The sequence below is a fragment of the Symsagittifera roscoffensis genome, chromosome 3, assembly GCF_963678635.1.
Source record: "Symsagittifera roscoffensis chromosome 3, txSymRosc1.1, whole genome shotgun sequence".
Taxonomy (NCBI): Eukaryota; Metazoa; Xenacoelomorpha; order Acoela; family Convolutidae; genus Symsagittifera; species Symsagittifera roscoffensis.
The window spans coordinates 28369103-28394189 of NC_087064.1; the positions used below are offsets into that span (position 1 = coordinate 28369103).

The 25087-nt window shown below is 35.2% G+C and overlaps 2 protein-coding genes across 2 annotated transcripts; one reads left to right on the forward strand and one right to left on the reverse strand.

Annotated features, from left to right (window-relative positions):
- Positions 1–7888: 7888 nt before the first annotated feature.
- LOC134842148 (dynein light chain Tctex-type 5-like) lies at positions 7889–11380 on the reverse strand. The gene is made up of 5 exons (XM_063858355.1): positions 11223–11380; positions 11068–11099; positions 10429–10525; positions 8289–8535; positions 7889–8137 (listed from the first exon to the last, which is right to left on the reverse strand). Exons 1-5 carry the CDS (start codon positions 11228–11230, stop codon positions 7919–7921), a joined length of 603 nt encoding a protein of 200 aa, XP_063714425.1. The 5' UTR covers positions 11231–11380; the 3' UTR covers positions 7889–7918.
- A 2793-nt stretch (positions 11381–14173) lies between these two features.
- On the forward strand, positions 14174–24928 carry LOC134841397 (autophagy-related protein 13-like). Its single transcript, XM_063857361.1, has 4 exons — positions 14174–14401; positions 16248–16431; positions 23097–23458; positions 23722–24928. The coding sequence occupies exons 1-4, from the start codon at positions 14231–14233 to the stop codon at positions 24277–24279; spliced, it is 1275 nt and encodes a 424-aa protein (XP_063713431.1). The 5' UTR covers positions 14174–14230; the 3' UTR covers positions 24280–24928.
- The last annotated feature ends 159 nt before the right edge of the window (positions 24929–25087 follow it).

The following is a 25087-nucleotide window of genomic DNA, read 5'->3' on the forward strand; positions in this document are numbered from 1 at the left end:
GGGCATTGGAGTTGACTCCGTCGTCTTCTTCTCCAGTTCATCTACGCTTTGATCGGGTGTCTCTAGATCAATCTCGATGGTGGGTTCCACTCGTTCCCCTTCCGTGCCCTCTTTTGCCCTGTTCTCCGCTGTACTCCTTGTGCTGACCATGTTAACTGAAAAGTTCTTCTTTGTTATCTTTGGGCCCATTGATGTTGTTTTGCGTAGCGACGAATTATACTTTGCTTCGGTAGGTCTTTTTTCAGCTACCGGTACCCTGCTCCGCCTCATTATTTCTATTTACAATTGCTCTTATTTACAATTTTACTTTATACACAATCCTATTCTAAGAATAAAATCTTTCGAGAGAAAAAAAAATATTTCTTAAAAAAAAAAATATATATACAACGTGGTGAAAACCTTGTTTCAGTTCTCTTTATTAACTTTTCGAGAAACTTTCCTTATTTGTGGTCTCAACCGTACCTGGTTCCAATTAGTCTTGTTCTATCTTAATTCTGCCTTAAAACACTTCTTGTAATTTTACTTCAATTTTTATACTGTCCCAAGACTTCCAATTGCCGTCCCTACTCTTCTTTGTACCGTCCCAGGCTTCTTTCTCCTGTCCCAAGACTGTTCGGTACCGTCCCAGTACTTTCCGGCCGTGTCCCAAGACTCTTGTCCAAGACTAGTGTCCCAAGACTAGTGTCCCAAGACTAGTGTCCCAAGACTACTGTCCCAAGACTAGTGTCCCAAGACTACTGTCCCAAGACTAGTGTCCCAAGACTAGTGTCCCAAGACCAGTGTCCCAAGACTAGTGTCCCAAGACTAGTGTCCCAAGACTACTGTCCCAAGACCCCTGTCCCAAGACCCCTGTCCCAAGACCCTGTCCCAAGACCCTTGTCCCAAGACCCTGTCCCAAGACCCTGTCCCAAGACCCTGTCCCAAGACCCTTGTCCCAAGACCTTGTCCCAAGACCCTGTCCCAAGACCTTGTCCCAAGACCCTGTCCCAAGACCTTGTCCCAAGACCCTGTCCCAAGACCCTGTCCCAAGACCCTTGTCCCAAGACCTTGTCCCAAGACCTTGTCCCAAGACCCTGTCCCAAGACCCTTGTCCCAAGACCCTGTCCCAAGACCCTGTCCCAAGACCACTGTCCCAAGACTGTACTGTCCCAAGACTGTCCCCAGACTGCTCTGTCCTAAGACTTCTTCGGCACTGTCCCAAGACTGTTGACAAGTGTCTGGGTGGTGGGACTTCTTTCCTCTTCGTTATGGGGACTTCTTGATTCGCCGTACCTTGTACCACCATTCAAGCTCTAGTAAAATTTCCCCAAAATCCTCTCTTAAAAGCCAAATGCTGACCCCCCTTTTTCTTATTTCTCTTTTTGGCTACCTCTATTTCAATGTTCCAAGTAACTTGAGACCAAAACCTGTGCGCAGGTATCTTGTGATCACCTGTTCGTACAAAATTTTAACACAAATCCTCACCAAAATGCGACAAAAATCTAAGCAAGAAAAAATAATAAAAACAGAAAGATGAGCCCACCTAAAATTCAAAGGTGACGAATGTCTACCTTCTATCGAAAAAAATGTCTGGTACCTAATTGCCACGCGTTTCCTTCCCCCCTGCTAGCGATCTTATGGGGTATCACAAAAACTGTCTATGTCCGTTCCCCCCTACCGATCCGACCAGGGTACCTACCTTAACCTAATTCCAATTTTGGATATCCGCTTCCTATGACCAACGCGTGTAAATGACTAATGTAACTAAATCAACGATGTCGACTAATTAGTTACTCTAATTTCTCCCCTTTTTACAATTTACAACCGCCAACCTCTAACTTAACCAGCCCCCTTTCTAACCTCCCCCCTTTTTAGCCCCCCTTCTTAAACCTAAAATTACCTTAAGCGCCGGGTGCTAAACCTCTCAAGAGAAAACCGTAGACCTGTCTCCAGGCCTGCTCAAGTAAAAACGTTTCTCAAAACCGGGGGATATCGCTTATCCAATTTTACACTTATTTCCTATAATGTAATGTGAATTGTAACGATACCCGTTCTGCCCAACATGAGAACTCGAGAACTGTCAAATCCTTCTTGGCTGCTTTCCCACTCGACTGATCACCTGTTCCAGCTCAGTCTCCTATTGGTTCAGTCTCCTACAGCTCAAGTGTTCCTGAACCAGTTTCCCACTCGGCCGGTCACCTGTTCCAGTCGAGTCTCCTATTGGTTCAGATCAAGTGCTCCTGAACAACCTTCCCACTCGGCTGGTCACCTCTTCCAGTCAAGTCTCCTTGTTGTCCAGCTAAGTTCCAAGCAATCTGAAAACCCTTGACAACGCCCCACACTCGGGCACTTTATTAAGGTTACTGGATTCAATTACTAGGTTGATCGAAACGATCGAACTTGTAAAACAGTATGGGTATACTATTTAATTAATATAAAGGTTTGATCCAACTAATCTGGTGTCAAAGTCACTGTCTTTTTTCGTTTTATGGTTTTTGTTCCGCTTTTTGTCTTTTTGCTCGTGCTTTTGTCCCCCTAGTTGCCCCCTTTACTCGGTTAGCTAAGCCTCGTTCGGAGAGCGTACCAGGAAGTTTTCTTGAGTTTTCTTTAAAAAGCTATCACGGTACAAACTTTTACTGAATGTGAAAAATCTATACAATATATTTGAAAAATTCGAGTAAAATTTATACAATTTTTTCATCACTTTCCTTGATCAGGCATTTAGTTTTTATTCAAAAGTTCTGTTTGATGATAAAACCAGCAACAATCGAGTTCAAACTATCGTGAAATTTTCAATGGAAATCGATCTCAAAATTTTTAGTCTGCAGTAAAAACTCCATTGGATGCAAGCTTGGGGAGATTTTGTTGAGATAAATTTATAGTAAAAATGAATTACATACGCTAATGAGTTTTTAAGTATTTGTTGAAATTTTGTAAAAAACTGGATAATTATAAGGCATAGACTAATTGAAAAGTTTTGCCTAGTTACTGCTTTGTAACATTCGTCTACTGCAGTCACACATGAGGCTTAAGAAAAATAGGCCCTATAACATTTGGCTCAAGAGTCAGGGACACTATCTCTTGTGTTTTTGTACCTCAAATCAGTCGGAGCCAATTCGGTTCGCTTGTGACATGAGACTACGACCCGTTACAGCTTAAAGGCTACTACTAAAATATCCCCCCACTCTAGAATTAGAAACGTCCCCATACTTAGGTCTCTAGATACCCAAAATACATGAACGCCATTAAAAACCGGGTTGGAACAATCCGTTAAGTTACTTTTTATTAGACAGTGGAACTTTGATCCATTTCAGATGGATCAACCTAAAACTCGCCTTACCTCAACATAACAATTATAAAACACACTCTAGAAATTTAAATTAGTACTCACATTGTAGCACGCTCAAGAACCAGGAAGTAAATAAGTCGGTGAGCAACTCAAGAATCAACAAAGTAACTAAATTGAGTTTAATGTTAGTCAGTTTCAATAACAAGAACAAGTTTTTACTCTAGACTGTAAGTTCTCGTGAACCATTGGGACACTCTAGCTGTCCACTTTTCCACCGAAGGTTCACTCTGGTCCAGTTAATAATAGTACTCCAATCACAACAATCCAGTTCGTGGGAATGCGCTCGTCTCTGTTTTAGATGGGACAGCTCTACTCTCGATTATTATTGCTACTGAAATTGCGAATAGCAGTTTCCCACTGATTTTTCTAGCAACTTTCCCGCGATTGTCACTCGATCGTTCTGACTTCTCTTTTCTGATTTTCAGTTATCGCGAGAAAATCGTGCATGACAGGTTCCATTCGAAATTTTGAAAAATTTAAATTCACTCCAAAATTAAGTGCTTTTTGCTTCTCTCAAGGTCAAACTTCCAAATATGACCGACTGGCACACTTTCCTTGTTTAGTGCTTGTAAGCGTGTTCACAGAGTACTGCATTTTCATATAGATAATGGGGATTGATTTATTCGGAACGATGGTTTTCTACTGTTTTTTGACGATTTCAGGGAAAAAATTGAAACTGCCCTAGAAAAGATTTGAAAATGTATGTTTTTTTTTGCTAACTTTTGAAAACTTCAACCTATTATTATACAACTTCCTCAGCCAAAAAGTTACTTCAATATAAAAATTCAGAGTTGAAACAGCAGCATACTTTATCAGGTTGAGAAATCGTTTGAAGTTTTCCAGCAAAAAATTTATGGTTTTAATTCTGCTTCTGATTATTGAGTATTCGTTGAAATGATACATTTTTCCCTCTAAAACCCAATTTTCAAGTAAAACTTTGTTGAAACTAAAATAAGTTGGAAGATAGTAGTTGAAGCAGAAACTGATGAAAAAATACTACTTTGAGATAGAAATTCAATTTTAATTATGAGGAGTTTTGAGATAAATTATTAAAATTTAGTTAAAAAATTATATCTTGAGAAAAAATGCAACATAAAAGTGAAATTATTGGAAATTTTTTATATCATTCTTTATATTAGGTAAATTTGAAAAAAAAATTGAATAAAAATTGGAAGATGATACATGACGCATAAATCGAACATTTGTTTTCAAGATCTACATTTCATTCTTTTGGATGAAAAACGAAAAGAATTGATCTGGAAAGATTTTCAGAGAAAATAATATGAAGCTCGCTGAAAACTTCCAGACAAACTGATACTTTGGCAGAACCAGCTGTATGATCTATGATTTATCTAAATTTTAGCATGAAAAAATTCAGTAAGTAAAGATTTGTTATGGTTAGCTTCAATTTCTTCATTTAGAAATTTACGTAAAACTATAGAGTTTTTCGCTTAATGAATTTTGCAATAGTTTTCAATTGCCATAGTTTGCGTCTTGGTTTCCTTTTCCTATTCAATTTCTCTAAGAAGCGTTCTTTCAGATAGGAACTAGACCCACTCGCGTTTTTCTACTTCCGAAGGTTTTCAGATTAAGAACAATCAAGCTGCTCTTAATTTGTTGTAAAAATTCATCTCAACGTAAAAATACAACTATTTTGAACTTTCGTAGCCGCGCATCTCTACAGCACAAAAAGTACATTGTTAAAGGAACAAAACAAAGAATATTTCGAGGTACCACTGTCTGGAATAACTTTGACGATGAATTTGAAAAATGAGGAGTTGTAAAAAGAAAATCAGTACCCAGACATCTGGACATCAAAAATTGTATATGTTACAATTATGAAGATTCCTAATGAAGCATCAAAAAACCTAAACAGAATAACAGCTGAACTAAATTTTGAGAGTCCAGGAGTTTGTGAACCGATTTTTTCTCTACAGCACAGAGCAAAATTGAACTTACAATCGAAAAAATTTCAAAAATCAAGTTCGGTGTTAGTCATCTTTACAAGTCCGGTGTTAGTCAACTTTCGATTGTAATCTGAAATCCCATTTGGTCTATAAAAACAAATGTAGTGGTTGCAGTTCCACCTTTGTATGGAAAACATACCGACACTTAACCACACGGATAACAGAACATTAAAAGAGTTGATACGGCTGTGTGGCAGCATGTAAGGCATCCGAATGGCGAGTAGGTGACTAAAGCATTGACCCTGAGACAATTTTAAGATTAGAGGCTTATCATATAAGTAAACGGTAGCCCCAAATGAACAAGCTCGACGAGTACAGGAGCCGAGAGGTCACACTAAAACATTTTTCTGACATTGCGCTGGTCAGCTGGAGTCGATATTCATTTTTAAGACATTCAGCTCGAATTAAAACACACTGAATGCGTGAAATATATTATTTTAAATCAAAAATTAAAGCAATTTTGACATGTTTTGGAGAGCGAAATATCTCCAATAACGAAATTTCTAAATGTTTTTTTTTAAAATTAATATGTAATTTGCTTTGTTTTCTAGAAAAGCAATGCTGAACATTCGGAGTTATAAATTCTTCTAACAGTAAACATCTTGACTTTCTCTTGTACATATCTGATGATGCTAGTTATTGCAAAAACCTTTGTTCTGTAAGAAAAATTTATTGTATTTTATTTTCATTCCATTGACTGATAACTATTTTAAACATGTTCTGATAATACTACACGTGTTTAACTAATTCCTCTTTCCCTGAGATGCACGTTGTCGTAACTCAATTCATATGCTTCTGCGTATAGGTGTTTGGTTAGCCCTCAAAAATATTATCGACATGGTTTAGATGCTGCTTCGAGTCTTTGATTTCCTGCCAAGTGACGAATTAGCTTGCGTTCTCGGAAATATTCGTCATTAGTTGGGCTGAATTTCGGGGCGGTTCACCAAATCCTTCAAATTGTTTAATTTTGTGAGCAAATGCCAGATAAAATCGAGATTATTGACGAAATCGAGATAATTGACTTGGCCCCAGACTGAGCGTCTTTTTGAGTCAGTCAATCAATCATCCATCACTTTGTTACGTTGGTCTGCTAAAAAACTCATTTTCACTTTTTGTGCTACAAGATTTGTCTGCTTAACGATTGGTCCCCTCTATTTTTGTAGATGAATGACTGAAAAAACGGAAAAATTAAAAAAAAAATAAACAAATTGAGTTTTTTGCAGAAATTTTTTATTCTAAAATGGCACTAAAAACTCCAAAAGCTAATGTTTTTAAGTTAAATTGAGTTTTCAAGTGGTCGGAAAAAAAGACAATTGTATTGTAGTTAATTTTCGGAGGCACGAATGGCTAAACGTTGCTCACAGTTGCTCCTGGTACAGAGAGGATGTTGATGTTTCTAAACGTTAGGAACCTGGCATAGGAACTTTTTCTGTGTGGATTTTTTGAAGCTAAAGGCCGGGACGTCATTATTTCTTGTATTTAATAAGTAATTATTTGTTGTTGGTTGTATTTGCAAATCGTTTGCAAACAGATAACAGTCGTATTTACAAATGAGATAACAGTTTTACTACATTTTGAGCCGGAGGGCGAGAGCGAATCACGTAATTTTGGAATGTGAACATAAGGTTTTTTTTTCTTATGATGGTGTTTTTTCTCCTGATGTTAGGGATAGACTAGTCGACAGAATCAAACTCAAATCAAGGTTTTAAATCTCAAAAATGCCTTATTGCAGTGCAGGACCATTTTGGACAAAATTCACCTATTTTTTTGAAGATTTTATATCAATCGTGTGGAAATGATCTCTGTTACTTTCTCAGAAATTGTTACGTTTCGGTTTCCGAATTTTTAATAAGGCTTAGGTGAAATCTAACTTTCCCTAACAAACCAAATGGTTTCCGAGATAACTTGAAATTTTTTAATTTTTTTTTGCTGAATTCACTCAAAATTGAAGCAATTATTCAATGCTAATAGACACATGCTAATATCTACGACCCCAATAATTGTGGTTGGAACATTTAGTACTACTGAATGTCACCGGTTACTCTTGTTGTTTAACCACTCTCAAAGAGTGGGGACGAATAATGACGCAGGGTCCGTTTTTTTTTAGGTTTTTATAACCAGTTTTAATTACCTCAAGGTAAGCTCGTAGGGTTCAAGTGTGGTATCGGATCAAAGCTGTATTGGTCGTGACTGGGATTCTGAGAAAAAGTTGTCTGTAAAAAAAACTAAAATTGACGAGAGCTGACCTTCCAATACAATTTTAACATTTTTAACGCTAAAATGTTATAGTTATTTTAACGATGTTATTTCTCTTTTTAACAAATTCAGTCGACCTCTTCAAAAAAGTTACCGAAATTTTGAATAATAATTGAAAAATTTTTTAAGTTTTTAAATTATTTTTCGTTTCGTAGACGGTTTTTTTTTCTAAAGCAAACTTCCTTATTTTTGTTTCAATGTTCGTTTGCGTGCGTTCTGCTATTTTTTATAGCTTGTTTGCGAAATGCAGCTTTGCATGTGTGTAGACTGTAAACCTACTAATTTAAGAAGTGGAATCCAGAGTTGGATATTGTAGTTGTGCTTTGAGATGAAAGAGTTCGAGAGATGGTAATAAATTCTGAATTATTTACTCAAAATATAAAGCATAAATTGCCGTAACTGCAAACAAACTATTATTTGAGAAAGTTGCTACGATTTCTTGGTCGAACTTGGCGTTCCACAAACTGCGAGATCCTAGATGAATACCCTGGTTATCAATCTGACCGATGGTTGTATGTGCTATCAATTTGTAGCGGTTCCCTCCCGCGCAATTGTTCAGCATCACTTTAGCTTGCAGTTTCACTTCCTGTAACAAGCCATACAAGATTTCCGAATGCTTTTTTTAAAATAAAGTATTTGATTTTGACTTGTTCTTGTTTTCATCAATCAATAGTTTGTAACCGAATGAAAATTCACATTTAGCTTTTTTGTTAAGCTGTTTCTTGATAAAAGCGAACCTCTGGGATTAGTTTAGTCAGTTCGCCAAGTTTCTCATGGTCATATGTTTTGCCCTGGAGCATTCGGTGCATGATTGATTCGCTTATCTGTCTCAATTCAGTCGTTGGCAGTGTTCCCACCGGCTCCAGTCGGTAGGTGTTCTCTAGCTTGGGCATCGGAGAAGTGTCTACTTGAGACAGAAGACCGCCTCCTCTACTCGACTGTGATTGGTTGTCGTCCGAATGAAATTCTTCCACGCGAGTGGTTCTAGAGCAAATTATGTGATTTATGTGAGATTTAAGTAAAAGCTCAGGCTCAACCGAAACTCCAAAAATAACGTTTTGCTTCTAAATCACTAGCAGATATTAATCGTCTCAACTAGATGATCGATTTGTTTTCTCGTCCTAGTTGCCACATTTTGATTTTTTTCTGCTCACATTTTTTTATGTTGCTTCTAGTGTTTGATTTATTCCTACAATTTGTAATTTTGCTTCCCTGGAATTGTTTTTCCTTTTTTTGATCCGCACTTTTTAAGTTGGTTGTATTTTTACAACTCGGTTTATTGAAATGTCTTTTTTTTCGGCTTGTTTTATATCGGATTTTTTCCCAGATGATCAATACTACTATGATGGAGTGGTCCCTCGAAAAAAAACTATGATAGACAGGTCCCACGTGTATTTCGCATGAAATAATTTATAAACTAATTTGTGTATAATTTATTTATTACCCTTGAAATAAGCAAGGATATCGCAATCGGGTACAAAACGTTTTTCCCTTGAATAACGTCGTTCACAGGACTCATCTCATCTCTAGTGGTGCATTGTTTCATAAATACTTCAAATTTCTTAGCGTTTCCGGCTACTCAACAAGGTAAGGAATACGCATCGGACGCAAAGGTCCTGGGTTTGATTCTGACGAGGAACTGTCTTTTTTCAAACGGGAAATGTTTTGTTCCAAATAAAAGTTTCTGTCAATTATTTGCCAGCTTATGTTTTGTCGGCTTAATTGCCACATCTTGAATTTTTTTTCTGCTCACTTTTTCTTTTTTCATTCTTTTAGTGTTTGATTTCTTCATGCAATTTAAAATTGTTTTATATCGAATTAGTAGCCTTTTTGCGTCATTCGATGCACGAAAAAGTTTTTGTGGGCCTGTATATGTTACTTAGTTTTGAAAAATTTTGGATTGATGAGTTCTGCTCAGGTATTTTTGGCTTTGTCGCCTTTTGGATAATTTTGTTCCGATGCTGATCTTGCATTATATTGTTTGGGCATGCTTTTTTCACAACTTTTTTTCATTCATTTTGATAGATCTAATTGTATCGATTAAAAATTGTAATTACTATATTGTTTATATCAAGAAATGTGCTGGCTTCAACTTATTTCGCAACACGATTTAGCACCATAATTGGGCTAACTTATTTGAATCAAAACTCAATTTTGGCATTTTTTTTGGAACTTTCTATCTTAAAATGGCGAGGAAAGACGTCTTACGAACTAACGAAACGTTTGAAAATAGACTGCGACATCTTTCTGAATGGCGAACTCATATTTGTTAAACGATTTAAGAGCTCTAGGTGCCTTATTCTCAGTGGACCTGTTTTTTTTTTCAAGTGACCAATATATCATAGTAGTACCGATCAATCATATAAATTTCACAGATTTTTTTATATACCACGTGGCCTGAACTGATCATGAAAGGAGTGTTTTTCCTACTATCTAGGCAGAGTCATAGACATTTCGAAGTTTCCTACTTGAACAAAATACTACGCGCTTTTTCTCTGTTTTATGCACAAACAACACTGTGGGTGTTAATCAGCTTTAATCAGGTGTCAAATTGAATGCAGTCAAGCTAATTGGTCCATTTATGCGTTATTAGGCGCAAGATATATCAGTTGATATTGCGAGGAAAGAAACGAAAGTTTTTTCTTCTTAAATTGGATCAAATTTTAAAGCCCGATGAGATAAAGAGCAATTTCGGGGCGTCATCGTGATAGTAGCTATTTTGCTGACGGAGGTACTCTTCAGGGGAAATGATCTATACGAGTGTCGCTTTTCCCATTATAATAACAAGCAACTACATTCAAGAACGTTTTTTTTTGTCCTTTTCCCCGAATTCTAGAAGGCAGTTCACATTCTTGTAACTGTGGTGAAACTACTCACATTTTCCGTTGTTCCTTAATGAAAGCGTCGAGAGATCCTCGGTACTTATTGTGATGCTGGTGAGTGTTGCTAGTCCGTCGCTGACTCTGACTTAAGTCTGAACAAAACCGTAACGTCTAATTTAATTACTCCACCGTTTTTCTTATTTGTCTACAAAATTAATCATCCTAAACAAAAATTAATCAGCCTTACAAAAATTAATCAGCCCATAAATATTTGGCTTTTAGCTAAAAGCTAGCGAGCAGTAACCTGATTATCAGTAGTTGAGTTATGTTTTCGTTGAATTAAACCCTATAAAATCTTGGGTTTTCGTACTTGCTCTTAGTTTTGAGCAGGCTACTAAGAGAAGCCGAGAATGATAAAAATAAATATGAAATTCAGATTTAGCTATTAGTTTTTTATTTACGAAAATAACTAATGGCGTCCGACATGATATCGGCCAATTACTGCTGAAGGAAGCTGATCTGAAGCCTCGAAAACTTAGAAAAGAGACGATTCTAGCTGTCGGATTTGTGTCCGGATTGCTTCATTTCGCTTGTGGCATTCATTTTGCTTAAGACTAAGATGCATTGCTAGAAAGACAGACAGTTTTTAGTGCAATTTCTCCATCTGGAACAACCGAGTCTATTCTAATTTTACCTGATGGACCGACGCTTGTGCGCCTGGGGTTGCTAAACGAGAATATTGTTTTGAGAATTTGCCTGATCAAAAATTAGTTCAGCAGCCTATTGAGCATTTGAATTTTCAAGAAAATTTTAAGAAATTGGAGTATCAAAAAATGCTTTTAAGCTTACCCGTGCATCTTTTCTCTGGTGTTCAACGTGAAAACGTTTTGAGTACTTCACTTTAATGGCTTGATGGTTGCAATGGAAAACTTGAATGTTTTGACTGAAGTGCACCTGCGCTTTCCAAAGTATCGTGTGCTGCGGCAAACAAGTGCGTGCTATTTAATTCAAATATTTTTCTTTTTAAAGTGAAGGATTATCTTGTTTGTTTTGCCTCTCATCTAATATTTATCCAAGTCAGCGAGGAAACTAAAAGTTGAATAGGAAACGATTGCACGTGCATCTTAAATTTGCTTTGCGAACGGGTGGTTGGGATGGTTATGTTCCAGAGTAAACCTCAATTGTTTCTTAAGCAAATAAAAGTATCCAGCGACTGTGTAAGTAAATGTAGAACAGAACGTTCCGACGACTAAATAATTTTGCGTCTTGTTAAGTTTTCAAAGCGGTAAATTTTAAAGTTTTGTGATGCATTCAGATTTAGTGATTGGAAATGATTTTCGCTCGTTCAGGCTGTTTGTACTTTGGAAAAATTAATTTTGGAAATTGCTTACGCTGGCTTTTCTATTTTGTTGGTTTGTGTAATTTCTTTTTTCCCTTAGTTTTTACTTCCTCTAAGGGTTTATTTGGCTCAAATGGTTTTTGGCAAGTTTGATATCGGCTTAATAATCTTAAATTGGGTAATTTCAAAAACAAAAACAGCTGTTTGGGCTTTTGTGTTTCAAGAGGGTGTAAATTTTCGAGACAATCTTACGAATAATTTTTTTAGATATTATTATTTTTACACAGGCATAGCTTGTGTTATAGTATGAACTATCTTTTTTTTCCAATCATAGTCGCAAATATTGTTGCGATACAATTGTTGCGACTAAATGTGTTATCGGTCATATTTTTGCTGTATGCGAATTGCAACTTCACCTCTGTATTAAAAATATAGATTGTTTCCTACATTCTGGCCTCCGTTTAGTTTTCTACTTTTGAGTTGCATCGCAGATGCTACACAGCTTTGAACCATTCTTCGTTTTCTTGATCGTAATGTATTCGTCCGTAAAAATCGACTAGATCTTTCGAAGAAAAAGAAGCTGTTTTTTTTGTTTTCATTTTTTTGTTTTCGTTTTCTTCACGTAATTTATTAAGAGTAATGAATGTAGTGAGTACTTTTATATAGATCTTGATGTTTTTGTGCATTTTTTTTCAGAAAAAAGTCTTAAAATTTGTTCACGCTCAGTTTTATTTTCGCAGTTTGACTTTTGATTTCTTTTTAAGTTCAGTTAAAGGAAGGTTAACTCCACTACTGAACAGCAAAACTGAAAAGGTAACAGTAAACGTGATCGAATTCTTGTTTTGAAAGTGGAATTTAATTATCGATTTTCGCAGCGAAATAAAAGTTTTTCCTATTGATCCAGGTTTCTCAATTTGGGTTATTTTTTTAAACAAGGGTCAATCATTAATTGTTCTAGAAATTCAAAGTTCATTTTTTCAAGATCCGATGAAGTTAGATGAGCATCTTATATAGGTCGCGATGTTTTTTTTCCGTTTTTTCAGGAAGTCTTGAAATTTGTTCATGTTCAAAATAAGTTTTTCGGGGTTTGGCTTCTGATTTATGTTTCAGTTCTGATCATTTCCTTTGCTAAAAGGAAGGTAAACTCCACTATTGAACAGCAAAAGTGAAATGGTTACGGAAAACGCGATCGACTTCTAGTTTTGAAAGAAGAATTTAATTATAGAATTTCCCAGCGAAATAAAAGTTTTACCTTTTGATCTAGTTTTTTCATGTAGTGCTAATTCATCAAAAAAGTGTCAGTCATAACTTGGTATTGAAATTCAAAGAGCGTTGAAGCCATCTGTTTTTTTTTAAATTCGAAATTTGAGATTTTTCTGTTTACTTGCGTTGATAGAATCTTTTCCAACTGTTAGTTGGCTATGTTTTTCTCGGAAGTTCGAACGGTGATATTGTTTCAAAAAACAACTAAATATATTTTTTCTGTTCATTCATAGACCCTTTTACAGCTGTCTGTTGGCTGTTTTACACTAGCCAGCTTGTGAGCTCGTGTATTAGTATGTCGAATAGTGAATTAGTTTTTTTCCAAGCTAACTCTCAAACAAAAGTGCTCATTTGGTGGCACTTATGCTGTAATCACGATCTGTAACATTGAAATTTTCCCAGCATCTGTTATCTGCTTTTTTTCCTGATAAAAGCAAAAGAGCTGAGCTTCGCTTCTGCGTTTAATTTTATATTCGGTCCACTCTGAGCTTTCTTGAGGTAACTCGAATAAAATAACCAGATGTAATAGTTTTTTATCCATTTCTAAGGCGTTATCGGAAAAATAACGTTCGGGTTTAAAGTATAGCTTTTGGGTCGCTGAGATAAACTTAACTCCAAAATTTTTAAAATTAGAAAATTCAGAAACGACATTTACAATTTTTTTACCGTTGTAGCAAGTTTCACTGAGATGGTGAGACAACGCACTCTTCAAAAGGGCCTCTTCTAGATACCCAACTATCACACTTTTGCCTAAATGTTTCTAGTAACTCAACAATCATACTTGCACCAGCTTCTTTGCATAGTGCCTGAAATCAAGAAATTTGGGGTCAATTTGTCAAGTCGAGTCATACCTAGTTGGCGGAGTTCAGCTCTTGTGACAGTCCTGTCTCGTATCCCAAGCACTAATAATCAGCTACGATAACTTCAAGTTTCTCCAGTCTCTGTTTACGCGTCGGCATACTAAATATCAATCTGGTTACCAGGTAAACGAGTTGTTAAGGTACCGAGGTTGGCTGGTTTTATGCTCTTGGCTAAAAATTAAATTAAACGTGAACAACCTTCAAAGTAATGTTGAGCATCAAAACAAAGCAGCTAATTATGGTTTAAAACTTAAAGCTGACAGATTTAAACTGTTTGCAAATAAATTGGTTGATGCTTATTTGACTTCTGTCAGAAGGTGTTATGTTATTACAGATTAGTCTATGTTATACTGGCATCGCAGTACTCTTGTCACCGGTAGATCATATGTATAAAAATGAGTTCGGAAAAAGACAAGTCCGAACTGGATAAGTACATCAAGTTTTTCTGTCTGAAGACGATCGAACTCATCTACAGTTGCAGACAGAAGAACACAGGTCCAGTGCTGCAGAACGTGGATCCCAACTCCAGGCCTTGGTTCAATATCCAGACTCCAGAAGTGCCAGAGGTAGTTTGAACACTAAAACGAGTATTGTTAAAGCGCCACCTTGTACGCTTTGATGTAGTTATTTAGGTTTTGTTTTGTATCAGGAAGAGTGTGCAATATAAACGAGTTGATTAACTCTGCGAGTGTCTTAGCGCTGTTTCTCCATCTTATATTATTTATTAAATGGAAGTCTAATGCGCTATGGATGCAACGTTTTTACTCAATCCAAGCATAGTCTATTATTACGAAGAATTTTTTCTAACTTAAGTGGCAAATAAAAGTGTTAATTTGGTGTCACTTTTGTTATATTTCAATTTAATCTTATTTCAGCTTATTTAAGCATAAACAATTTAATGGCATATTTTGTTGCTATATTTTTGGTTAGTGTTAGGTTCTGTTTGAAAAAACATGTATTATGAAAATGCATGGGATTTGTTGTTTTTCGTTACTTTTGCAACGCTTTGACAATTTTTTGCACTAATGGAAAACCTATTACTCTTCTATGTGCCTGCATATTTTGCAAGTCTTTTTTCATTTTACCTTACGTTTTACGGCCTTCGAAAGTTTCAATAGGAGGATTTTTGGCGTATTTATTTTGATGTTTTTTTCATTTTCTCAAATTTTAAATGCATAAATCTGGGAGATGAAGGTGTTAATCAAAAGAACAAATTTGGTGATCTCCCCTTATCAATGGCTGTTCTTTAATTTTGGTAGAGAAAAGATATGGCCTCAATAAAGCCCGTTTTTTGTCATTTTGGTTAGTTTTTTTTAAACTTTTTTCTCAAAAACTACCCTGTCAAATCGGAGATTGAAGGTTTACCCGAAAAAAATAAAATGAACCTGCACAAGCGCCTATGCCTTATGTTCTGCAAAAATAATGGCCTTAGAAAATATCCAATTTTTGAAATTTTGCCCGTTTTTTGGAAAGTTTTTTTCTTCAAAAACTAACCTGCTGATTCTGAGGATGACAGCTCATTAAAACTAACATGGTGCTTAGATTTTCCCTGCGTGATCTGTTTCACCCTTTTTTGTAGAAAAGCTAGTATGGACTTGAGAAAATTCATTTTCAAATTTTTATCTTAGAACCTTAGTCACAATTCCCGAAAACTAGCTAAATCTGATTTTAAGGGTTCAATCAGAAAATTTTGTTTGGAGACCTGAGGTTTTTCCCATTTTTTATAGAGAAAAGTCTAAGGATTTAGGAAAAGTCAAAAATATAACTGAAACTTCACAAATTTGTAAATTTACCGTGTCTGATTTTTTTCATTTTTGATGAATTTGTTATGACATATGTTTTGTTTTCGGATCAACAGGTTTCGACCCAAAACTCATCGCCTTTGTTGCCGCTCGGTAAATGATTTCCATTACTAAAGGCTTGTTATGAACTTCATTTGATACAAATTATTTTTGCAAGTAATTTTTTCCAACATAATTTTTCAGAAAATTTTATTGACTCTCTTTTTTTGTTCACCATTTTGTTGCGAAATGTGTTTTTTTTTGCATCGCAAGTGTTGCGAAGCTCCGCCTGGTTTCTTTGTGAAACATTTTTTAACCCGCTCTACTCAGATCTTGTAGTTTTTAGGATGTTACTTCAGATTAAAGAGTTCCTGGAATCGATCTATCCAACGGTAGGTTTTTGTGACCAAAAAAATGAGCTTGACCTAAAAGTTTTTTTAAAAAAAGTGTTTGTTCTAATAAAGGCAAACACGGATTTTAAGTTTTGAATTGATTACAGCTGTGATGAAACAGTTCAGTTTTAGGCCCATACAATTTGTTGGGCGCAATTGGTTGTTTCTGCTTTTATTGCTTTGAAATTTTAAAACAAATTGATTTCAATTAATTCAATGTTCCTAGTAACCTTGTTTAGGTGGGCAAAGAAGCTAAGCGAGTACTTGATAAGCAGCTACCTTCTCCTCAGAAGTCGCTCATCATCCAGACGTATATCCACCTTCCGCCTAACAACAAGACAGTGATTGAAGCCTGGAAAATATCCAGCTCAGACGAATGCGACAAAAATGTGAAACTCATCACTGGAGTATATGCAAAATTAGGTAAGTCCCGGAGGCACAGACAGGGCCAGTATATTTAAAAGAAAAGTAACCGGAAGTATCTCAAATTGATTATAAAAGAAAGAGTGATCAATCTATATTTAAATTAGAAGAGCCGGGCACTGCATTTAGTCCACAATGTTCCGAACGCAGTCATCATAACGGATTTAATAAGTTCTTTCTTTTCCATTTCAGTTTTTTTAAGTTTTTTTTCTAATTTTTTTTTTAATTTTAGTTTTTTCCGTTTTAGTTTTTGACCTGTGGGAGGGAACTTAGTATTGGGTGTAATGTTCTTCTGCGCAAAATCAGGTATTATAACAGCTTTTTTTAAAATTTTTTTTATCTTTTTAGTTTTTGACCTTGAGGTAGGGAACTTAGTATTAGGGTCTGTTGTTTTTCTACGCAAAATCAGGTATCATAATGGATTTAAAAGTTAACTTTTTTGATTTTAGTTTTTGACCCTGTATGAGGGCACTTAGTATTAGGGTCTGTTGATCTTTTACGCAAATCAGGTATCATCAACGGATTTTTAAAAAATTCTTGTTTTAATTTTAGTTTTTGACCCTGTGGGAATGAACTTACTATTAGGGTGTGTTGTTCTTCTACGCAAAATCAGGTATCATAATGGATTCAATATTTTTCCATACAGTTTTTGAATCTGTGGGAGAACTTAGTGCTAGTGTGTGTTGCTCTTGAACGCAAAATTAGGTATCATAACGGATTTTATAAAAGTTTCTTACAATTGGGGGGGGGGAACTTACTATGAATGTGTGTTCTTCTACGCAAAATCAGGTACCACAAAGAAATGTCGTAGGATGCTGAATCAGGAATCGTATTACAGGCCTTTTGAATGATATTTAACAAGCGATTGTGCGTGTGTTCTATTGTGCTGTCACTCCACTTTCTCTTCCATTTTAGGTCGCACAATTTGCTGCGAGGTTTGAGAAAAGTTTATCAAAATGTTAGGTTTTTAGGGACGTTTTTATAATGATATCGGCTCTCTGAGCTCAAAACATATTAAGTTGTGTTCATCTATATCTATCTATCTATCTATCTATACTATATTTAAATGCGAGTGACATCTATCGCCCATGTTGAAGCATAATAATTTTGCATGTTTAACAAAAGAATTTTTTCATGTTTAAGCTATATCATATATTACAATGCTTGAGAAAACTTTTCAATTATTTTTCTGCAAGGTCAATAATTTTTCAGTAATTTTTTTCGAGGCCAAATTAAGTCTGTCTGTCCGTATACCTGCTTTTTCATTTAATTTGACTATGTCTGTCTACCCGTCTCCCAATTTTTAACTTTCAATTTTATTTCGAAGATTGAGTTCAAAATAAAACTACTGTCAAAATGTTGTCTCCAATTCTTTCTCTTTATCTGGATTTTCCATTTTTGTTCTGTCTTTTTTTCGATCCTTTTTTGATTTTTTCAATTTTCGTTTTCTTTTTTTCGATCTTTTTTCTATAATTTTTTTCAATCTTTTCGATCCCTCTTATTTATCTTTTTTTTTTCTGTCTTTTTTTCGATCCTTCTTTTTCAATCTTTTTCGATCCTTCTTTTTCAATCTTTTTCTATCCTTCTTTTCGATCTTTTTTCTTCTAGTTTTTTAATATATATTTTTTTGATCCTCTTTCTTCCTATATTTCTTTTTCAATCTTTTTTCTATTTTTTTAATATATTTTTTGTAATTTAAAACTTGAATTTTCAAAAAACAAAATTTTTTTTTTCCAAATTTGAAATTCTTTAACCTGTAGTTGGGTGCTGTCAGGGTACTCTCCGAAGTTGCGAATCTTGCCTCTAAATATGACTGCTCGAATGCTTGTAGTTTTCGAGATATGACGTTTTTGTGATTTCTTCAAAAAGTTTTCAAAAAACTTGATCTTATTTTTGTTTTCAAATGCACTACCCTTTATTTGGGTGCTGTCAGGTACTCTCATGAGTTGCCAATCTTACCTCCAAATAGGACTGCTCAAATACTTGTAGTTTTTGAGATATGACGTTTTTTGTGTTTTTTTTTCAAAAAAGGTTGAATTAATTTTTTTTTCAAAGTTTAAAATTCTCAACCCTGTAGTTAGGGGCTATCAGAGTACTCTCAGGTCTTGCGAACCTTGCCTCCAGTTATGACTGCTGGAATATTTGTAGTTTTCGAGATATGACATTTTTTGTGATTTTTTTCAAAAAATCTAAATTAGTTTTTCACCAAATTTGAAATTCCTTACCCTGTAGTTGGGTGCTGTCAAGGTACTCTCAGAAGTTGCGACTCTTTTCTTCTAATATGACTGCTCGAATCATTGTAGTTTTCGAGATTTGAAGTTTTTTTGTGAATTTTTCAAAAAGTTTTCAAAAAATTTGATGTTATTTTTGTTTTCAAACTTTGAAATGCCTTACCCTGTAGTTGTATGATTTCAGGGTTTTCTCGGGGGTTGCAGTTCAACTATGACTGCTCAAATCTATCTAGTTTTTGAGATATTACGTTTTCTGTGATTTTTCGAATGAATTTCAGAAAACTTAACGGAATTGTTTTCTGCAAAATTTGAAATTCCTAACTCTGTAATTGGGTGCTGTCAGAGTACTTTGAAAGGCTGCAGATCTGGTTTCAACATATGCGGTTTTTCATGAGTTGTCAAAAGTTCGAAGCACTGGAGGTGCGTTACACGCTAGTAATTTGTAAAGTTTTGGGGTTAGAATGTTTGCGATTTTTCGTTTTGCTGGACAAAATTAGCGCGTTTTCATAGACTTATCGATGATCAGCAACGCGTAAGTGCGGCTTATATGAGCGCGGCTAATTAATGCGAATTCCGACTCGTTAACCTAGTTGTTCCAAATTGAGCTGAGGCAAGCTAGTCAGTCTGAGTAATAATAATAACCTACTAGGATCAAATTATATTATAATGTAATGTTCTTCTGCGCAAAATCAGGTATTATAACAGCTTTTTTTAAAAATTTTTTTCTCTTTTTAGTTTTTGACCTTGAGGTAGGGAACTTAGTATTAGGGTCTGTTGTTTTTCTACGCAAAATCAGGTATCATAATGGATTTAAAAGTTAACTTTTTTGATTTTAGTTTTTGACCCTGTATGAGGGCACTTAGTATTAGGGTCTGTTGATCTTTTACGCAAATCAGGTATCATCAACGGATTTTTAAAAAATTCTTGTTTTAATTTTAGTTTTTGACCCTGTGGGAATGAACTTACTATTAGGGTGTGTTGTTCTTCTACGCAAAATCAGGTATCATAATGGATTCAATATTTTTCCATACAGTTTTTGAATCTGTGGGAGAACTTAGTGCTAGTGTGTGTTGCTCTTGAACGCAAAATTAGGTATCATAACGGATTTTATAAAAGTTTCTTACAATTGGGGGGGGGGGGGAACTTACTATGAATGTGTGTTCTTCTACGCAAAATCAGGTACCACAAAGAAATGTCGTAGGATGCTGAATCAGGAATCGTATTACAGGCCTTTTGAATGATATTTAACAAGCGATTGTGCGTGTGTTCTATTGTGCTGTCACTCCACTTTCTCTTCCATTTTAGGTCGCACAATTTGCTGCGAGGTTTGAGAAAAGTTTATCAAAATGTTAGGTTTTTAGGGACGTTTTTATAATGATATCGGCTCTCTGAGCTCAAAACATATTAAGTTGTGTTCATCTATATCTATCTATCTATCTATACTATATTTAAATGCGAGTGACATCTATCGCCCATGTTGAAGCATAATAATTTTGCATGTTTAACAAAAGAATTTTTTCATGTTTAAGCTATATCATATATTACAATGCTTGAGAAAACTTTTCAATTATTTTTCTGCAAGGTCAATAATTTTTCAGTAATTTTTTTCGAGGCCAAATTAAGTCTGTCTGTCCGTATACCTGCTTTTTCATTTAATTTGACTATGTCTGTCTACCCGTCTCCCAATTTTTAACTTTCAATTTTATTTCGAAGATTGAGTTCAAAATAAAACTACTGTCAAAATGTTGTCTCCAATTCTTTCTCTTTATCTGGATTTTCCATTTTTGTTCTGTCTTTTTTTCGATCCTTTTTTGATTTTTTCAATTTTCGTTTTCTTTTTTTCGATCTTTTTTCTATAATTTTTTTCAATCTTTTCGATCCCTCTTATTTATCTTTTTTTTTCTGTCTTTTTTCGATCCTTCTTTTTCAATCTTTTTCGATCCTTCTTTTTCAATCTTTTTCTATCCTTCTTTTCGATCTTTTTTCTTCTAGTTTTTTAATATATATTTTTTTGATCCTCTTTCTTCCTATATTTCTTTTTCAATCTTTTTTCTATTTTTTTAATATATTTTTTGTAATTTAAAACTTGAGTTTTCAAAAAACAAAATTTTTTTTTCCAAATTTGAAATTCTTTAACCTGTAGTTGGGTGCTGTCAGGGTACTCTCCGAAGTTGCGAATCTTGCCTCTAAATATGACTGCTCGAATGCTTGTAGTTTTCGAGATATGACGTTTTTGTGATTTCTTCAAAAAGTTTTCAAAAAACTTGATCTTATTTTTGTTTTCAAATGCACTACCCTTTATTTGGGTGCTGTCAGGTACTCTCATGAGTTGCCAATCTTACCTCCAAATATGACTGCTCAAATACTTGTAGTTTTTGAGATATGACGTTTTTTGTGTTTTTTTTTCAAAAAAGGTTGAATTAATTTTTTTTTCAAAGTTTAAAATTCTCAACCCTGTAGTTAGGGGCTATCAGAGTACTCTCAGGTCTTGCGAACCTTGCCTCCAGTTATGACTGCTGGAATATTTGTAGTTTTCGAGATATGACATTTTTTGTGATTTTTTCAAAAAATCTAAATTATTTTTTCACCAAATTTGAAATTCCTTACCCTGTAGTTGGGTGCTGTCAAGGTACTCTCAGAAAATGCGACTCTTTTCTTCTAATATGACTGCTCGAATCATTGTAGTTTTCGAGATTTGAAGTTTTTTTGTGAATTTTTCAAAAAGTTTTCAAAAAACTTGATGTTATTTTTGTTTTCAAACTTTGAAATGCCTTACCCTGTAGTTGTATGATTTCAGGGTTTTCTCGGGGGTTGCAGTTCAACTATGACTGCTCAAATCTATCTAGTTTTTGAGATATTACGTTTTCTGTGATTTTTCGAATGAATTTCAGAAAACTTAACGGAATTGTTTTCTGCAAAATTTGAAATTCCTAACTCTGTAATTGGGTGCTGTCAGAGTACTTTGAAAGGCTGCAGATCTGGTTTCAACATATGCGGTTTTTCATGAGTTGTCAAAAGTTCGAAGCACTGGAGGTGCGTTACACGCTAGTAATTTGTAAAGTTTTGGGGTTAGAATGTTTGCGATTTTTCGTTTTGCTGGACAAAATTAGCGCGTTTTCATAGACTTATCGATGATCAGCAACGCGTAAGTGCGGCTTATATGAGCGCAGCTAATTAATGCGAATTCCGACTCGTTAACCTAGTTGTTCCAAATTGAGCTGAGGCAAGCTAGTCAGTCTCAGTAATAATAATAACCTACTAGGATCAAATTATATTTTGGATTTTGGAGTACTTTTATTTTTGAAGTTAATTTTCCTTCAAAGACATATTTTGTACGTTCTTATCATTGTCTTTGTAAGCTGTTGTAGAGCAATTTTTTTAAGTGTGAAAAAACTTAATTAGGCCCTAATGGTTTTTGTTCGGTTTGTTTTTTGCGTGTTTTTCTTTTCAGGAGAATCTAAATTTGTCTCGCTCAACTTTGATTTTTCATGATTTGACTTATGAAGTCTTATTAAGTTCACTTCATTTCCGTTGTTAGGACTAAGGCAAACTCCACTAGCGAACAGAAAAACTGAACAAGTCACGAAAATGAATTATAGTTTGAGAAATGGACTTTAGTTTTCTGAATTCCAAGAGGAATAATAAAAGTTACCTTCTGATCCAGTTTTCTATAAATGGGATATTACATTTTGTGTCTTGATTTTTCCCATTCACCACGGTTCCTTGCAAAATGTTTTCTTTCCCTGAGTTGAATCAAATGAGTTTTTAAATGAACAGAAAGTAAGCTAGAGAATGAGTGAATCAAGGTTACTTTCAAAGTTCTTTGCAAAATATCGCTGTTTTGAGTTAATTTTTCAAGCCTGAAACTGGGATATATGTGGCACCACAGAAAAGACCAGAAACAAGCTCGATGAAGAGCTTAGTTCATTCTTAGATGAAGGGTTACCGACTGTGTTTCATGATACTCCTTTTGTACAGTAGTAATCGTTTAGTGGGGAGATTGATTTAAAGTGTATGGTGGTTGTAAGCTGAACAAGGACAATCTAGTTTTGAAAAATTAAATGCATAAAGTATTTTTGATGATTCCTATTAAATGTCTCAAAATAGTAGTAAACTTTTCGTTTTTAAGCTGAACAGTTATTTTAGGCTTGGTGTTAAATCATGGTTAGATCCCGGTTCGAATAATCACGATGACAAGGTTTTTCTTTTAATAGACTCGTTTGATTGATTGGCTGATTCTTCGCTTTAGTTTGCGTTATGCAATTATGCCTGAAATATTTGATTTTGAATAGAAAGAGTAGCTGAAAATGCACATAACTGCCATAGACCGAATGTAAGCTGTTGAACCAATGCAAACAAGAGCTGCAAGAACATTCATTTTTTTCTGCAAAAACATTTACGTAAAGGTGACTTGTAACGTTTCTTTATTTTTAGCAACTTTACTCAAAAGCATTCTCTGTGTCTCGCGTACTACGGCTGCTTACAAATTCTGCCGAGAGAACAAAACGTTCAAAGTGGAGACTGAATTTTATTTTGGGGAGGTGTCTTCAGCCTTGCTGGATGACGTATGTGACAAACCGAGAAGATTAGGCACTGTAGCCACCCCCTTTAGCTCCCTATCTGTGACAGTATTCTGTCGACATATCAAGCAAATTGAGAATTTGGTGTCGAATCAAAGACAAAAGAGCTCTCTCGTGAACTCAGCGAACGAGCCTACAGTTCAAAATCAACGAAATTTAAGTGCGGCGGACAAATTAGCTTCGGATAGTTCAACTGAATTTCAGCCTCCAAGAAAGGTCGGTTTGAGTTTGAACTGCTATTTGTGTTTATTTGGATTGAGTTGGCAAATGTTCGGAAAGATTATTTTGGGGAGTGACAAAATTGGCGGAAAAACTGCGACTATTTGATTTTCAAACTGAACTAAATATACAGGGTACAATAATACTACTTTTAGGTTGTGAAATTAGCTTGTTTTGCAATAAAAGGGTCGTTTGCTTAAGAATCAGCCAGGTTCAGTTGATTTTGGTGGTATATTTAAGTTGATCGTAATTTTTAACAGGTTCCAGAGTATCCTATAACACCGGCGTTTGCAGTCCAAGCCGAAAAAAACAGCAAAGATCTTTTATTTGAAACACCCTTCGAGCAGTTTTTCGCTGAGACATCTCACGATTTTCTCAGACCAGATCAAGAAAGTTTGAGAACAAACGATATTGTATCTGCGCAGTCTAACGAATATTTGAATCGTTTCAAGCAACAGCAACCGCCTTTCCTGACCAGAGTGGGAAGTGGTACAGGCTCGAACCGCTCATCTGTTTCTTCGAGGAAGAACTCGAATTCGCGTCCTGGGAGTCTAACTGAAATGAGTCAGCCAGCTTTCATCTCGCCGACTGATTCGGTCTCATCCCACCAGAAAACAGACTCGAATTGTTCCTCGGCGGATAACGAAACAGATGTTAGTCAGTTCTTCAGAGTCGTCCAACAAGCGTCCTGTTTGAGATCAAATGAACCACAAGAAGGCCAAGTTATCAGTCACAATATGCAGCTGGGAGATTACGTCACATCATTTAATGACATCGGAGACGAACTGAAAAAACTTACGACCGTGTTGAATGATTGATTTTTTCATTGTATATATTTTTCGTTAACATTAAATAATGATTTTATGGACTTGCTGTCTGTCGTCTTCTGATGTTTTGTTGGATCGAGGTATATGCGATGAGAAAAGTAGAAAAAAGGTATGTGGAATAAAAAGTTGTCCAAAAAAGACAAATATGTGGGGTAGAAATGAAATATAAGAAAACAAGGGTCTAATCCTCAGAAAAAATGAAACCATTTAATTTTTTGGTTCGTGATTAGCTCGATTAAGGCATGAGAAAAGTTTCTCGTAGGTGCAACAGTCACTTTAGGGGAGGATCTAGGATTTTTTCAGGGGGTTGGGTTGGCTGGATTATCAAAATGTTTTCAAAAAATTTAACGAATTTGGAAAATTTTGACCAAAAACTTTGATTTCCGGCGCAGGATCTCCCCTCAGTCTGTATTGACGAATTCATAACCATTTTAAGTTGCTTCATTCTTGTCAGTACAATTCCAGCAAATCTCATGAACACATAATTATTGTTCGAGAGCAATAAATGCGGATTAACTGTTTGGCCCTGCTCATTCAGGGTCTTTAAAATTTTATTTTTTGCTCACGATGCTTTTAAGAGTAAAATCCAGTAGATTAACATTGTTGCTAAAGTCTATTCATAATTAATTGTTCTTAGTTTCGTTTTCAGGACTAAGTTGAAACCGCAGGGTTGACACACCTTAATTTTTATTATCGCAAATCTCGATTGATTTTTGCATAACAATATTCCTTGCACAGACAAATTTCGGGAAAAATAAATCAAATTGTTTAGCAATTGTCGTTTGAATTTTCTGTTTTT

Coding starts and splice junctions, on each gene's coding strand:
- LOC134842148 (XM_063858355.1), bottom strand. Junction 10,526..11,067: donor CACAAGCGTCGGTCCATCAG/GTAAAATTAGAA, acceptor GGTTTTGTTCAG/ACTTAAGTCAGAGTCAGCGA. Junction 8,536..10,428: donor ATTAAGGAACAACGGAAAAT/GTGAGTAGTTTC, acceptor AATTTGCTCTAG/AACCACTCGCGTGGAAGAAT.
- LOC134841397 (XM_063857361.1), top strand. CDS start 14,231: ATGAGTTCGGAAAAAGACAAGTCCGAACTGGATAAGTACATCAAGTTT. Junction 14,402..16,247: donor AGACTCCAGAAGTGCCAGAG/GTAGTTTGAACA, acceptor AACCTTGTTTAG/GTGGGCAAAGAAGCTAAGCG. Junction 23,459..23,721: donor AATTTCAGCCTCCAAGAAAG/GTCGGTTTGAGT, acceptor AATTTTTAACAG/GTTCCAGAGTATCCTATAAC.